Source organism: Euleptes europaea, chromosome 15 (genome assembly GCF_029931775.1).
Source record: "Euleptes europaea isolate rEulEur1 chromosome 15, rEulEur1.hap1, whole genome shotgun sequence".
Taxonomy (NCBI): domain Eukaryota; kingdom Metazoa; phylum Chordata; class Lepidosauria; order Squamata; family Sphaerodactylidae; genus Euleptes; species Euleptes europaea.
The window spans coordinates 26,907,057-26,920,964 of record NC_079326.1 but is presented as its reverse complement, the minus strand read 5'-3'; the positions used below and the strand labels follow the sequence as shown (position 1 = coordinate 26,920,964).

Genomic DNA, 13,908 nt, shown 5'->3' with positions numbered 1-13,908 from the left:
CGGCAGCGGCTCTCCAGGGTCTCAGGCAGAGGTCTTTCACATCACCTACTTGCCTAGTCTTCAACTGGAGATGCGGGGATTGGGCCTGGGACCTTCTGCATACCAAGCAGATGCTCTACCACTGAGCCACAGCCCCTCCCCAAATAACCTTCCCATCCTCACCACACAACAGAGGTAGGTGGGGCTGAGAGTTCTGAGAGGACTGTGACTAACCCAAGGTCACCCAGCAGGCTTAATGTGGAGGAGTAGAGAATCAAACCTGGTTCTCCAGATTAAAGTCTGCTGCTCTTAACCACTACACTACTGGCTGCTATTGTCTTGTTTCCCTCCTACCCTATATACTTTTAACAGTGGCACTACCGACGTCCCCCCAGCCAAAGTCATGCAATACTATTAATTAGGAGCAACCAAACTATCACCATAGTGTGCAAGCTTTTGAGTTCCCTAGAATTCTTTATCAGGATGGATATTAAAACACAAAACAAGATACAGGGAAAGAAAAGATGATATAGATCACAATGTTAAGACCTCTGGTCCGAGTCTTGTGCCAGATGTGTGGTGGTCTACACCAAATCTGATGCTGGGAACAGCTGGTTACCATTTGCAGCCAAGCTTTCCAGGAGGAAGGAAAAAGCCACACCCGGGGCCCAACAGTTCCCTCTCAGACAAATAAGTATAACCCCACCAAAAGAAGCACAAAACAATGTAAGATGTGACCCTAAGCCTCTCCATGAACAAAGTGTAAAACTAAACAGAAGAACAAACCTTTTACTTTACCGAGCAACCAAGGAACACAGACACTGGTGTAGAGATGTTTAGAAATACAGCTGTAGAAAACAGTACTGGGGCTGATGGATTACAGAACAGGATATCACAGGCCTGCAGCAATAAACTGATAAACAGCTGTTTTCTGACAAAGAGCTGACAGAAAAATAGCTCTACTACAGATGTGAGGGAATAGATTCTGTATAGAAATTACAGACAGTAAACTATAAAAACCAGCTACTAAAAACCATTTTAAAAGCTTGAAGAAAGGTAAATATACATTTGATTCTTCTGTCTTACCTTAAAACAACATACTGATTATTAAATATACAATAATATTGTGTGTGTGCCTTTATTCACATATAAAGTCTGTCTATTTCACAGGGACAGGGTGAATTTTTACTTTTATAATATGATGTTTATATAAAAGTGCATTAAAAACAGATCCCTATTCTAAGGAAGGTCACAACCCAAATGTTTACAATTAGAGGAAAGCATAAAAAACTGCCTTCATGGCTTAATTGTCTTTTGAATTGCTTGCAGCAATCTACAGTACTTGAAATATTTTTTTTGCAACCCAGTGATAAGATGCAGCGACTCCACAATCTACAAGAGCAAAAGAAATTAAAGATGAAGCATCCCAGATTCATAACACTTTACAGCATCTAAAAAGAAAGCTACCCTTAGAAGCAGTTGTCCCAGGAATCCAGAAAGCTTCTGACATAATCTCTCCCCCCCTTCTACCTTCATCCCTTTTTTACATTCTTATTGCAGTTTTAATTTTTCTCTCTTTTTTCCTGCTTTTGTTCTTCAAGCAGTTGTAGTTCCTTTTAATAGAGAGGTTTCAGCTCAGGCAAGAGAATAGTAGAATCTTTTGTTTAGACTGTAAGCTTCTTCAGGGCAGGGACAAAGATCTGTTTTTTTGTGCACTTATACACACTGTGAAATGGCGAGCACATTTATACAACCACCATACTATAAAATAAAAATTCACTTGATCTTTGCAATAGACAGGCTGTAGCTCTATATGGGTATTTTTTTAAAAAAACCTCAAAGTACACTTATTAAAGATGCTCTGATTTCCTTCTCTCTACACATTTTACATACACAAAAAGCCCAATCACAGATGATTCAACCAAGTCAGCCATCCAAATAACCTAAAAGGGACAGACTGTAGACTGACAAGAGCCCAGCAAGCAACTACCCCCCCAAAAAAAACAATTAAAATATAATTTTGCCTTTATGCAATGCTCCAGATGTCCCTTGTAAACTGCCACAGTGAAAAAGAAAAATGGCCACCAGTTCGCATTATAATCGGCCATGTCTTATGTCTATGTACTCCAATGACGTCTAGTAACCATGGTGCTTAATTCCTTTCAGTCAGCAGTTTTCAGTTGTTAGGACAGTCATTTTCCTGCACAGAAAATGGACTAAAGCCTTTTTATTCCTCTAACAACAAACAGCCAGAGCAGGACACAAGAGAAATGGAAGGGCAGGGAAGGCAGACAATTAACTGGAGCCTGTATATTAGCCTTTTAAAATGATAAGAGGAAGTGGTGTTTAAAAACCGTACTGTTAGGCAGACATTTTATTTCCCTCAAAATAATGTTGTATGGTCAAATGTTAGGAGAACTGGAGGGGAAAACATGTTTTATGTGCTATTTTAGGGGGGAGAGATCAGTCATTTATCTTCCTTACACATTTCCAGGCTGGACGCCCAAATAGAAAACTGCCCGTCAACATATGCTACTGGTATTCACACCAATGGTCATAATGACTACTGAGCAAAATGACATGCCCAGTAATAAATACCTCTTTGAAAAGATGTATACATAAATACATCCTGGAAATAGTTTTTCTGTTCCCAAGACAATAGACAGGAAAAAGGCCTGAGGTGCCACTGGGAATAATGAGGGCATGATATATTATTCATTGAGACAATTCATGAAGGTGTATTTCTAGCAGTTGTTCTAATAAGCTTAACAGATATCCAGGAGGAAAGAAAGCAGATATATAAACATGCTGCAGAAAGCATCATACCACACTAATGTGCTTACTGGGGTGGGGGGAAACAATAACTGTTATGGTTAAGAAGGAGCTAGAAGGGGCCAGGACACTGCAGAGCCTTTTCTGCTCTCCCTGTAGATGAAATCATGTAGAACAGTGATCCCAACATGGGGCCCATGGGTGTCATAGTGCCTGGTACTGTGTTTCCTGGCACATTTCTTCCTCCCCCCGCCCAAAAAAGCACCTGTTCCTCAAAGCAAACAGCCAATTCTGGCTTTCTTCTCCCTCATTGAGGAAGGAAGTGTTTCAGAAGAGCCCAGAAGGCATCACTTTGTATCTAAAAGGCACCCCTTTCAACAAGCCATTCAGGAACAGCACCTCCATCATAAGAACACATTTGCCTTGGAACATCCATAGCAGCCATTTTGCCATGCTGTCCATTACCTGTTTTAAAAATCCCAAGTGTGTCCACGGGACGAACAAGGATGAGGTCCCCTGATGCACACAGAACTAGCAAGGTTAAGACTTATGAACACCTTACTTGGAAATACTGAAGGAAGGTTTTCTGCCATATTTGTCACATATCACAATCACAGCAGTTAAGCAAATAACAATATTTGTTTATTCGAAAAGATAGCTTAAAGAGTATGTGTTGCTGTCAAGAGGATACAGCAATAAAATAGCCTTCATTTAGGAGGTTTTTCTGACCCATATATTGCAAAGGTAGCACCCTAAGGCAGAAGTCTTTTGGTCAATGTAAGAAACATTTAAGAATTTCAGTTACTCCCATAACTAACTGAGGCTGGGTCATTTGGCTGGTAGAATTCTGGCAAGACTGAGATTTTTAATTAGTCACTTTTACCATATGCCGCAGCAACACAGAGGCTGAAAGACCAAATTACAATACAACACATAGTGAAAGCCATGGCTAAGTAGTAGAGCCATGGTACACAAAAGGTCCCTGCTTTGTACACAGAAGGTCCCTGGCCCTATTCCAAGCATCTTTAGATAACAGGATTAGAAAGTAGTTGATACGAAAGATCTCTACCTGAGAGCCTGGAGAGCCTCTGCCAATCAAAGTAGACAAGACTGACCTTTGATAGACCCACTGGAGGTATATGGCAGCATCATGTGTGTCTTATTACAATATACAAAAAAAGGCTCAAAGGTATTGTATATCACCAGTATAAAATTTGACAAAACTTTAATGGTAGCACAGAAGATGCAGAGACCAAGTCACTTACATACTTTTTTTGCTTCTCGAGTAATCCCTGAACCATGATGTCTTCTCTACTTTCTATTCCCCTAGCTGGCCAACTGTTAACGATAGGACGTTTTGGAGGACATTGATTCATAGGGTCACCATGAGTTGGAAGCGACTTGACAGCACTTAAAACACACGCACACAGCTGGCCAACAGTGCATGGCTTCAAAGCAGTTAGATTTAAGAAAACACCAGAGCCACACAGAAAAAGCTACGTAAGCAGTCCCATTTGCCCTTGTGCCCAGCCTATCCCCTGATCCAGGTGTACTACCATTGCAGTCAAGTTTGGGAAGAATGAGGCATAGTTCAAAATATCCCAAAGCTGCTAAAGGATGTAAACTAGTGAGTATGTGATACAGCAACTTTATCCAACATAAATAAGAAGCTCAGTGGTCCTGAGAAGGAAGGGACACTGGCAGAAGTACAGGGTTAAAATAGGTTGAGGAAAGGGAAAAGAGAAAAAGAGGACCAAACAAGGCAGTGACAACTTGGGGAAAATGGCAAGATACTGACATCATCTATTACACAAGAAGCAATATCAACGTTGACAACATTTTTAAAAAAAGATTATACTAAACAGTAACCAAAAGAACATTGAGCTTTGTACTGGTGCATGCCTTTGTTTAATATGGGACAAATAATAACTATTGTGGTTTCATGATCAGTGCACGGAAACATTTATAGGCACGCAGCCCAATAGTTAAGACCAAGTCACAGCCAGTTACACATGGCTTTCTCTAAGAAGCTCTTCTACTGGCATTTTTAAAAATAAAACATAACATGTTAATTTGTTAAAACTGTACTGAAATTATCACAATAAAAATCTATGAATAATATATAATGTCTCAATGAATAATATATCATGTTCTCATTATTCCCAGTGGCAGCTCAGTCCTTAGGACTTGTCCACCAGACACAACTCAAGTGTAAATAAGAGAACAGAACTAGTAGATGTTATAATAACGAAATGATTATGTTTTCTACAACAGACAATAACTGGGCATCTCTTACCTTTAACAATCTGCTTGGCACAAGCATTATAGACTTGTTCCTGAGTTGTATTGGGCGGTAACACTCTATCGAAGACATATGGTTTCCCTTGCTGAAACAAAAAGAGTTATTTTAGGAGACAATAAACACAGCAAAACCAGTATTAAAAAGAACAGAGATCCATCTAACATGGCACATCTGCTCTTTTAGGGTTGCTGATTACTACAAAAGATGGTACAATTAACAAAATATTGTGTTTCTGAGATACCATACCCACAGCAGTTAGCAAGCATGCATTAGAATTTTAATTTCCTATTAGATCATCTGATTCAAACTCAACTGAAACAGGAAACAACAGACATATTTATCAGTGTTGCAACCTGGAGGGTTTTACTTCCTTTGACACAAATTAAAACCATAATAAATGTAATCAGAAAAGACATCTAACTTTGAAGTGGTGATTTCATCAAAATATTAAGAAACTCCCATAAACCACCAACTCCCATTTTGCTCCTCATGGAAGCAAAGTTCATTATTATTTGTGTTTACATCCTGCTTTTCTTTCATTATGGAATTCAGGGTAGTTTGCATAGAATTCCCAGGAAGTTTGGAAGGTACTGACAAGACCGAGGCAAAATGAGAAATAGCAAAAGGTACTTTAAAAAATTCTTAGAATTTATTCTAGAAAAGCCCCCAAAAACTTTCATACCAACCAACAGAATTCACAAAAATGGAATGCACAACTTCCATCCAGCTTTCAATCCATTCCTTTGCAAAACCACCAACTCCAACAACACTCCCAACACACATGCACAAAGTATCCCTGATGAATGGCGCACACATTAAAGTTTGCCACAAGTATGCTGAAGCAAGCCACCTCTCATCTGATCAGCAACATATTACAACAGTTGCTAAGTAATTTGATCATCATGTTCAAAATCCCCCTGCCAGTCCCTGCAACTGCTGGGAACATGGAGAGCCTACCTGTTAGCTCCAGATCATGTGACCACATCAATATAAATTACAGCAAGGATGAGGACTATGCAAGGGGTCCCCTTGCAGCATTAATGAGGAGGCCATTTTAACAGTATCCCCATGGCAACTATTACACGTAATCCAGCCATGAGACAAGGGTTCTTCAACCAGTCTGAAGCTCTGTTATTTTCCTCCCTGCATGGTGCTGATTTATGTGCAACAAAGTGGAATAAGCAGCTGAAAGCTCAAGCGAAGTTGTATTCAGAGGAAGGGTTCAGAATCCGTTGCCTTCGGCCCTCTAGAAGTGGGTCTCTAGGCAGAGTCAACATTTGTAAATTTTCAGACTGTTTTCAATTCAAAACATACCCCTTAAAGTTTTTGCTAACCAGGTAGGAAGACTGTGAAGCTAACTTCCGTATGAATAAATTCTATCTAATTATACAGTTTCCTTTAGTTGCACCTCCAGTCTGTACCCAGCTCATCCAACGCTTATGCTCCATTAGCTTCATTTTGATTTCTCTATAAAGGAAGGCTATAAAGATGTCACCTGCTTCACTTAGCAAGTTCTGAAAACTGCTTGTAAAAATGTGTGCAAGTACCACATTTAAAGGCCCTATTTTATCTGTTCAAAGGCAATATTTTATCTATATAAAATCTCACAAGCAGTACTTCACATCTCAACAATGTGTGGTATTCACCGTTAATCCAGTCTTATCATAATACCTCAAAATGTACCATGCTGTAACTATTGTAATCAAGCATGTTGTTTACTGCCTTGAAGGTTTTAAGTGTGGTGACCTCCATGAAAATTTAATTTACCACATTTTTAGACATACACAAATTCTTGAAGGATGAAAGGGACTAAAACCTGGACACCCAAGGTACTGATCAAGGACAATGTGATAAGACTCCAAAGGTTTGCAAGCCTCCCCAGGTTGTTGGTGATTTTAAACAACTGCAAATCAGTAAAGGACTCTGTCCCTCAGTAAAGGTTCTCAAGATGAGGTTCTAATATCCCTGTTCCTTCACTCCAGCCAGGACTACGTAAGCTTATTTATAGTCAGAGAATGTTTTGATTGGCCTTGCAGCTTCCTGTTGATGGTGGCAGAGGACTGCCTCAGGCTGCTTCGCAGTCTTCCCTCTGGTCCTGCTGAGGCACTTTACCCCACCCATCAGACAGATTCAGCCTCAGTCTAGCCTCTTTCTAGGCTATCTGAGCTCTTTCTCCTGCTTTCTCCTTGATGGCTAATCCTCGTTGCCTTCAGCCTTTCCCTCATCCAGCTCTTGAAAGGTCTAATCTAGCAGTTTTCTTCACTACTTCTTCTTGAACATTTTCTGCCTTTCTACCACCTTCCAGCTGTTTCTTTGCTGCCTCTCCCACCTGCCACTTAGATACCCTCTCAGGAATGTTCCATCCAATCAACTGCTGATGCTTGGTCAAGCCTTGGGGGTTACCGCACTTTGTATTCCCAGCAATGTATTAAGAGTTTGAAAATGTTATAAAAAACATCGCTTTACAAGGGTTTTTGGATACCATGGCTTATAAATGGTTGGAAGACGTCTTCACAGCTAAAGGGGCCAAACAAAGTGCGAACAGTATTTTTTATAACATTTTCAAACTCTTAATACATTGCTGGCGGTAATCCCCCTTGTTTGTATTGGCTCTGGAATCCAGACTTTAGGAGCCCCCTCAAAGCCCCCCTTCTAACTGAAAACCTATTCAGAGCTTGAAAGCACTTCTTTAGTAAACTTTTAACCTTCCTCACTTGCTTCACCAACTGAAAAATACCATACATTTTAACAGTTTGAAACCCTTCAGCTATCCCTTTACAGAACCTCTATACATAAACACCTCTGCGACAAGGATCGTGGGTTCTATCCTGAGGTTCTATTACACCAGGGGAGGTCACCTCACAGATCCAGCTATATGCAAAAGGTCCCCTTGCAGCATTAATGGGGAGGCCATTTTAACAGCAACCCCATGGCAACTATTACACGTAATCCAGCCATGAGACAAGGGTTCTTCAACCAGTCTGAAGCTCTGTTATTTTCCTCCCTCATTTCTCAACTTCTATATGGAGCAGAAATCTCAAGCTCATTTCTCAACTTCTATATGGAGCAGAAATCTGGGGTTGGAAAGAGGATAATATTGCCAATATAGAAATAATTCAAAATTCGTTCTTGAGACATATTCTGGCCCTTCCTAAGGGCACCCCAATCACTCTGATGAGAGCTGAAACTGGCCTACCATCTCTTAGGGCCCGCATCCACCTTGAGGTCCTAAAACTTTTCAAAAAAAATAGAGTGGACAGATCAAACTCATTCAGCAAACTATCTTTTGACACTATGCTCTCGAGGGACCCAGCGCGATCAGGCTTTATCAATAAATTATTAACTCAGTATTCCATCCCTGACGACCTTCTAAGACCTTAAGTAGCTAACACAAAACTAAGCGACTGGGTCTTCAGGTGCGATGCCCTGTTTGACAGGGCATTAATTCAGAAAGCACAGTCTGTACCATGGTTTAAATTATTTAAAAGTGACAACATTAGAGCCCGGTATCTAAGATTTCAAACTATAACCTTAGAGCAGCGTTTTCTGCTCTACACTTTGAAACAATGCCAACAGCCATTTTAGTCGGGTGGTACAAAGAAATCCCCAAGGATCAACGCTTGTGTATCTGCAATACCTGTGTGCGGGAGGATTTACCACATTATTTACTTTACTGTCCACTATATGCACAGCCCAGGGTTAAGTCTCTGGATAGGCTACTAGTGGGTACAAACCTTCACTCTGAAAAGGAGAAAATCATATTCTTGTTGTCTGACTCCAATGAGTTTATATCTATAGAACATCATTGTTTGCTCTGGCAGCAAGAAAAATAAGGGCAAAGGTAGATAGCTCTAGAGCAGAATTTCATAAATGATGTTTTTTCAGTGGTTTATATCAATGTTAATCCTTCCAGATTTTATTTTCCTGAATATGATTCCTTTTGTTTATAATGTGTTATGTGTGGATGATGTTTTGTAAACGCCTATGGCCACATACAAATAAACGTTACTTACTTACTATACATAAACAAAACAAAGTTAGCAGTAACATGTATTCTGAAATAATCACAATATTTTCCCCCTTGGTGGAGAACTCATTTCTCCGCATTCCCCCCTTTCTTTGAAGCGTAACTCTATATTTTTTTTACTAAGGATACAGTGTGTAGAAGTCATGATTTAAAGGACACGGTCCCTGAGTTAAAGGCAGATAAACACTTCAGAAGCCAAGCAGGCTTTTATTTGGCTGAAGACTTTTAAAAGCCTTCTCTCTTTCATCTCATGCAATCCAAAAAAGATAGACAAGACTATTCAAAACTCACCAATGACCTCACCATGGTGACCGCCTCCCCAAGTCCTCCTAATGTCACTCACTCCAGTGAATGAGGAAATAACCATGAAGTTCATGCTTTAATTTGGAAGTTTAGCTCAAATTAAAAAGATATACAGATACAGGCTTGGAACTACGAGAGCACTTCCATAGACAGAAGAATTTCCGCCAGTGGACCATGACATCATGGGAATGATCATGAAACATCTTCTGAGGAGTGTTTGCATGTCTGATTCCATAAATGTGGGGTTGGATCCTGCAAAGGATTTCTGTGGACACAAGAGGGGGATTTTAACTGATCCCCCCCACAGACCTCTGACTCCTTCTTTCTGTTCCTGAGGATCCTGTAAGGGGGGCGTTTTGAGCTGCAGAAGGGTGGTGAGAAGAGAAAGTCATGTTCCCTTTCATCAGCAGTCATTCCAACTGGACCCAAACCATTATGTAACAGAAGACACACTTCCTAACTACATCTGACATTATAGTAATTGGTCATAACTTCATAAAAGCATACAGAGTCATCTACTTTTATCAGTCATTAGTCAAAGCAAGATAGTCCGTCCCCTATAAATGTTTCTGTAATGCCATTTTCAAGGCCATGATTATCTAAATCTCACCTTCCTGAATAATGCACTCTGGATTTTGCCATATTTTTCAACTGTCTATCAGTGCTATGAAAGGACTAACACTAGTCAGACAACATACTGAAAAGTTTACTTCAAGGGTGTGAAAATTAGGTAAGCCCCTTAATTTTCCATTTGCCTGTTTGAATTCACAGTTTTTTATTATAATAATAATTTATTAGGTCTATGACCGCAGTCTTGGACCAAGGAAAGAGGGAGGGAGGGGAACACAAAAGAAGGATAGGAAACATAAAAGAATTCAGTTTTAATGGAAAATGTGAGAATATTCTTGACCCACGACACAAACACATCCATACACATTATCACATTCAATGAAAGTAATGAATATACAGTGCATGTTTCTCCTGGGCAACCTTTATTGGTAATTTCTCTGATCATGAAAAAGGTTTTCTGGTAGGCAAAGGTGTCATCATTAAAATCCTCATATATTAAGAAGTGAACAGCTTTGATGTTATGAATGTCCTGGAACAGTTCCACACTTGGCCTAGATTTCTAAGCCACACCTTGCAGCCTTAAAGCTGGAAAGGAGAAACGTTTTACCACCTCCAGAGGCAAAATTTTATTTTCTTCTTGTTATTTGCGGACATTTTACATTTTGTTTCCCCTACAGCACTATGCTCCTTCCTTTTCCTGTTTCATATGCTTTTTAGTTCTTATTACTGATTGGCCCCTTTACAGTTTGGACTGGTCATGGGGTTTGAGTGATACTGCTTGCAACCTTGCCCCCTTTTCTTTTTCATCTTGCATGTATGACATGTTATCTCCATTCCTTGTTATTCTGTTTTCTATTTGGCACTTTACTGAACTCTTGGTCACAAAAACACAATGTTCCTGACATTCATGATTCATTCCGTAGTGTTTTCCTTGCCTTGCCTTGACCATGTTTCAGATTTCTGCTTCATAGTTTTCAATTATTTTCATGCTTCATCCTTTTCCCCTACTTCCCTCCATGGCATATGTAGTGTGTGTGGAAGAAATATTCCTTTCATTAAGATGCCATTTTTCTTCTATTATTATTCTCCTCTTTCTTCTAATTTCAAACTCCATAAATAGGACTATTTTCCCCAGCAAATCTCTCTCTTGCTGTTATTTACCTCCACTGTAGTTCTTTTACTAACTTGCACGTTAATCAAATATATTAATATTCTCCCCTTTGTTTTGCTTTGATTGACTCATCTGATCTCCATTGTCTTCCGCTTCTCATCACCTAATTCCACTTTCATATCCTGCTTCTGCAGCATCTGTTTCTGCTGCTGTTTTCCTCCTTAATACTGTTGTGATTCTTTCCTCCTTCTTTCACATCCTCTGTCTCCTCAATAGCCCTCCCGCCATTTGTACACAGCACTACTTAACAGTTAAGTGAAGCAGTCTTACAACTGTATTCATTTTAGCTTTGTGGTCTGTTATTTTTCTTCTGCTCACTCTTTGTCTAAATGGTCTTACTTACTTTCCTTCACTTGAATATTTCTCAATGTTCCTCTGCTTGACAGCTGGATTCTGTTAATTCTTTTCTCCTCCTCTACTGTAATGTTTTTTGCACATTTCTTTAACTAAAATAGGGTTATCGTTTTTAATTTTGCAGGGACAGTCTTCTTTGTTACCTCCCTTCCACCCTTTAATCTTCTGTTTAGTTTACAAGAGAGACAACTAAGTAGGACACATTAAAGGTTTATAAAAAAACAGTTTGGAGAAAGCAGACAGAGTTCATCCTGCCTCTCTCCAAACATTCCCAATTTTGGAGCATTCAATGAAGTAGATCCTGGACCCCCAAAGAAGTACTTCTTCATACATCTTATAATTTGCAATTAATGCACATGGTTTGAAAAGAACCAGACACATTCATGGATGATAGGTCCATCAATGACTATTCCCTGTGATGACTAAATGGAATCTCTTGTTCAGAGACAGCACATCTCTGAATATAAACCGCAGGTGAGGGGCTGTACTGGGCGGTCTGCAAACTCCCTTGCCAAGGCTTCCCCACCTCCTGACAGGGCACAACTGTGGTTTGGGTTGCCTGGCAGCTGCCCCACTATGCTCTGTGGATCAGCTGGCCCAGCAACCACGGGACCCAGTCCCTTGCAGGATCAGATCCCTATGCAGCAGCAGATTAAGCAGTTGCAGAGCACTTCCTCATGGAATCGGTATTATTTGGATAGCTACCACATGAGCCTCAGGGGGGTCCCTGGCAACTACAGCCCCTTCCCAAGAGAGCTGAACCACAGACTCCGCCAGGGGCCCACAAACATGGCTGTAATGGCCATGACATCAGCACTGTTTACCATTAGTGCACATGTTTCTGTTTGATGTTTCTGCAGGTGGTGATTCAACAGGGAGACCTTGGAGCATGATGGGTGCAGTCCCTGCTGCTCTGCTCAGTCACCAGTTCCAGCCTAGTTCCTGGAGCATCCTGCCTTGGGCAGCCTTCCATCCTGCAAGTCCACCCCACTCATATGCATGCTGTGCCAGGGACAGCTCAGCATCTCTCTCCATGACCCCTGGGAGCAGCTCACAAAGGTACAGGAGCCACTCCAGACAAAAGGGGGTGGACAACCCTGTGCATCAGACCTCATCACGATTTGCTGTTCATTGGAGTCTAAGGTGTTCTACAACTCTGTTCCGGTCTGTTTTTGTGTGGAGAAGACTCACTCCCTGCCCCACCTTCCCCCCCCTCCATCTGTACTTCCCCATTCGGGCTTCCTGGGGTGATCTCTACCCTTCACACATCGAAGGGGGCTCAGGAATGTTCTTGATGGGATTGCCATCACTGGTCTTTATGGTGCTACTGGACCTCTTTTTGTACATCTGCAGGAGGCTGACTGCATGTATTGGTCCCCACACCCCTCCAAATGCACACTCTGCTGGCTACTGTGTGCAGTTTGCACAGAGAACGAGCCGGAGGATGGTCCAAGGGGATGTGTGACTGCTCTGGCTCAAGGGAGTGGGGCCTCTGGGTCCCACACTCCCCCACAGAACTGCTGGCATCTGATAAGCCACGCAGCTTGGCAGTGCAGGAGTGCAAGGGGCCTAGGCTGGATGGGGCGCAAGGGGGCTGATGCCATGGGTTCCGCACGAAAGAGCATTCCTGCTACAATGATGGATCCGCAGGGTGGGCCATCAGCTTGGCCATCCTATTCCCGTCATGGTTTGCAGGGTCAAAACATCAGCTCTACGACCTTTGTCTGCCTCTTACCCTTCCTTGCGTGGGGATTGAACTTGGCCATACTATCCCGACGCCTTTCCACCTGTCTGTACAATGTTCTCTGCCTGGCCCCATATGGCTGGAGGTAACATCAAGGCTGCTGTGAAGTCCCTCCTACCGGATTGCATGCCCTCTTTCCATCTGCCTTCTTGCCCCAGTGGTTAGGATGATAGTCTTGGGTACAGGTTTGAGCCTGGCCTCTGCTCCCCACCCCCACCGCGGTATTTGTTGCACTGTTTAAGGGGAAGAGTATATTTGGCTTCAAGCATGAATGGCTGCACGTGGGCAATACTTTTGCTACCAGTCAGACCCCTGCCGGGGGAGGGGTGGCTTTCCTGCCAGCCGCACAGATGCCCTTCCCCTATGGGTGGGGGGAGGAATGCTCAGCCCCTGTGCCTCTCTGGGGGTTACCCTCTCGCTGAGTCTTTCCTCCCAGTCTGTTGTCTGTCTGTGGGAGGGGGAGTGGTGTTGAGAGGCAGTGGCCAGATCGGCAAGTGGTGATTGGTCATTTCTGTGTGTCTCACACACAGGGACATCACTGGACAGTGCTTCCTGGTTGGCAGGCACAGCTGGAGCAGCTATGGACTCTGATGCGCTTGCTATGAGACCTGCACCTCATGAAGGGGGGCACGTAGTGTTTCCCCTCTGGAATGTCTGTAGGAAATGGAGCAGCGGGGGCCTCTGAT

At 42.0% G+C, this 13,908-nt stretch overlaps 1 protein-coding gene across 1 annotated transcript in view; it reads right to left on the bottom strand.

Annotated features, from left to right (window-relative positions):
- Positions 1-13,908, bottom strand: part of KIF5C (kinesin family member 5C) — a 94,716-nt gene that overhangs the window by 66,896 nt on the left and 13,912 nt on the right. The window contains exon 2 of the mRNA XM_056861357.1: positions 5,048-5,138. Coding sequence (XP_056717335.1) covers positions 5,048-5,138 — 91 coding nt within the window. The remainder of the gene's footprint in view (positions 1-5,047; positions 5,139-13,908) is intronic.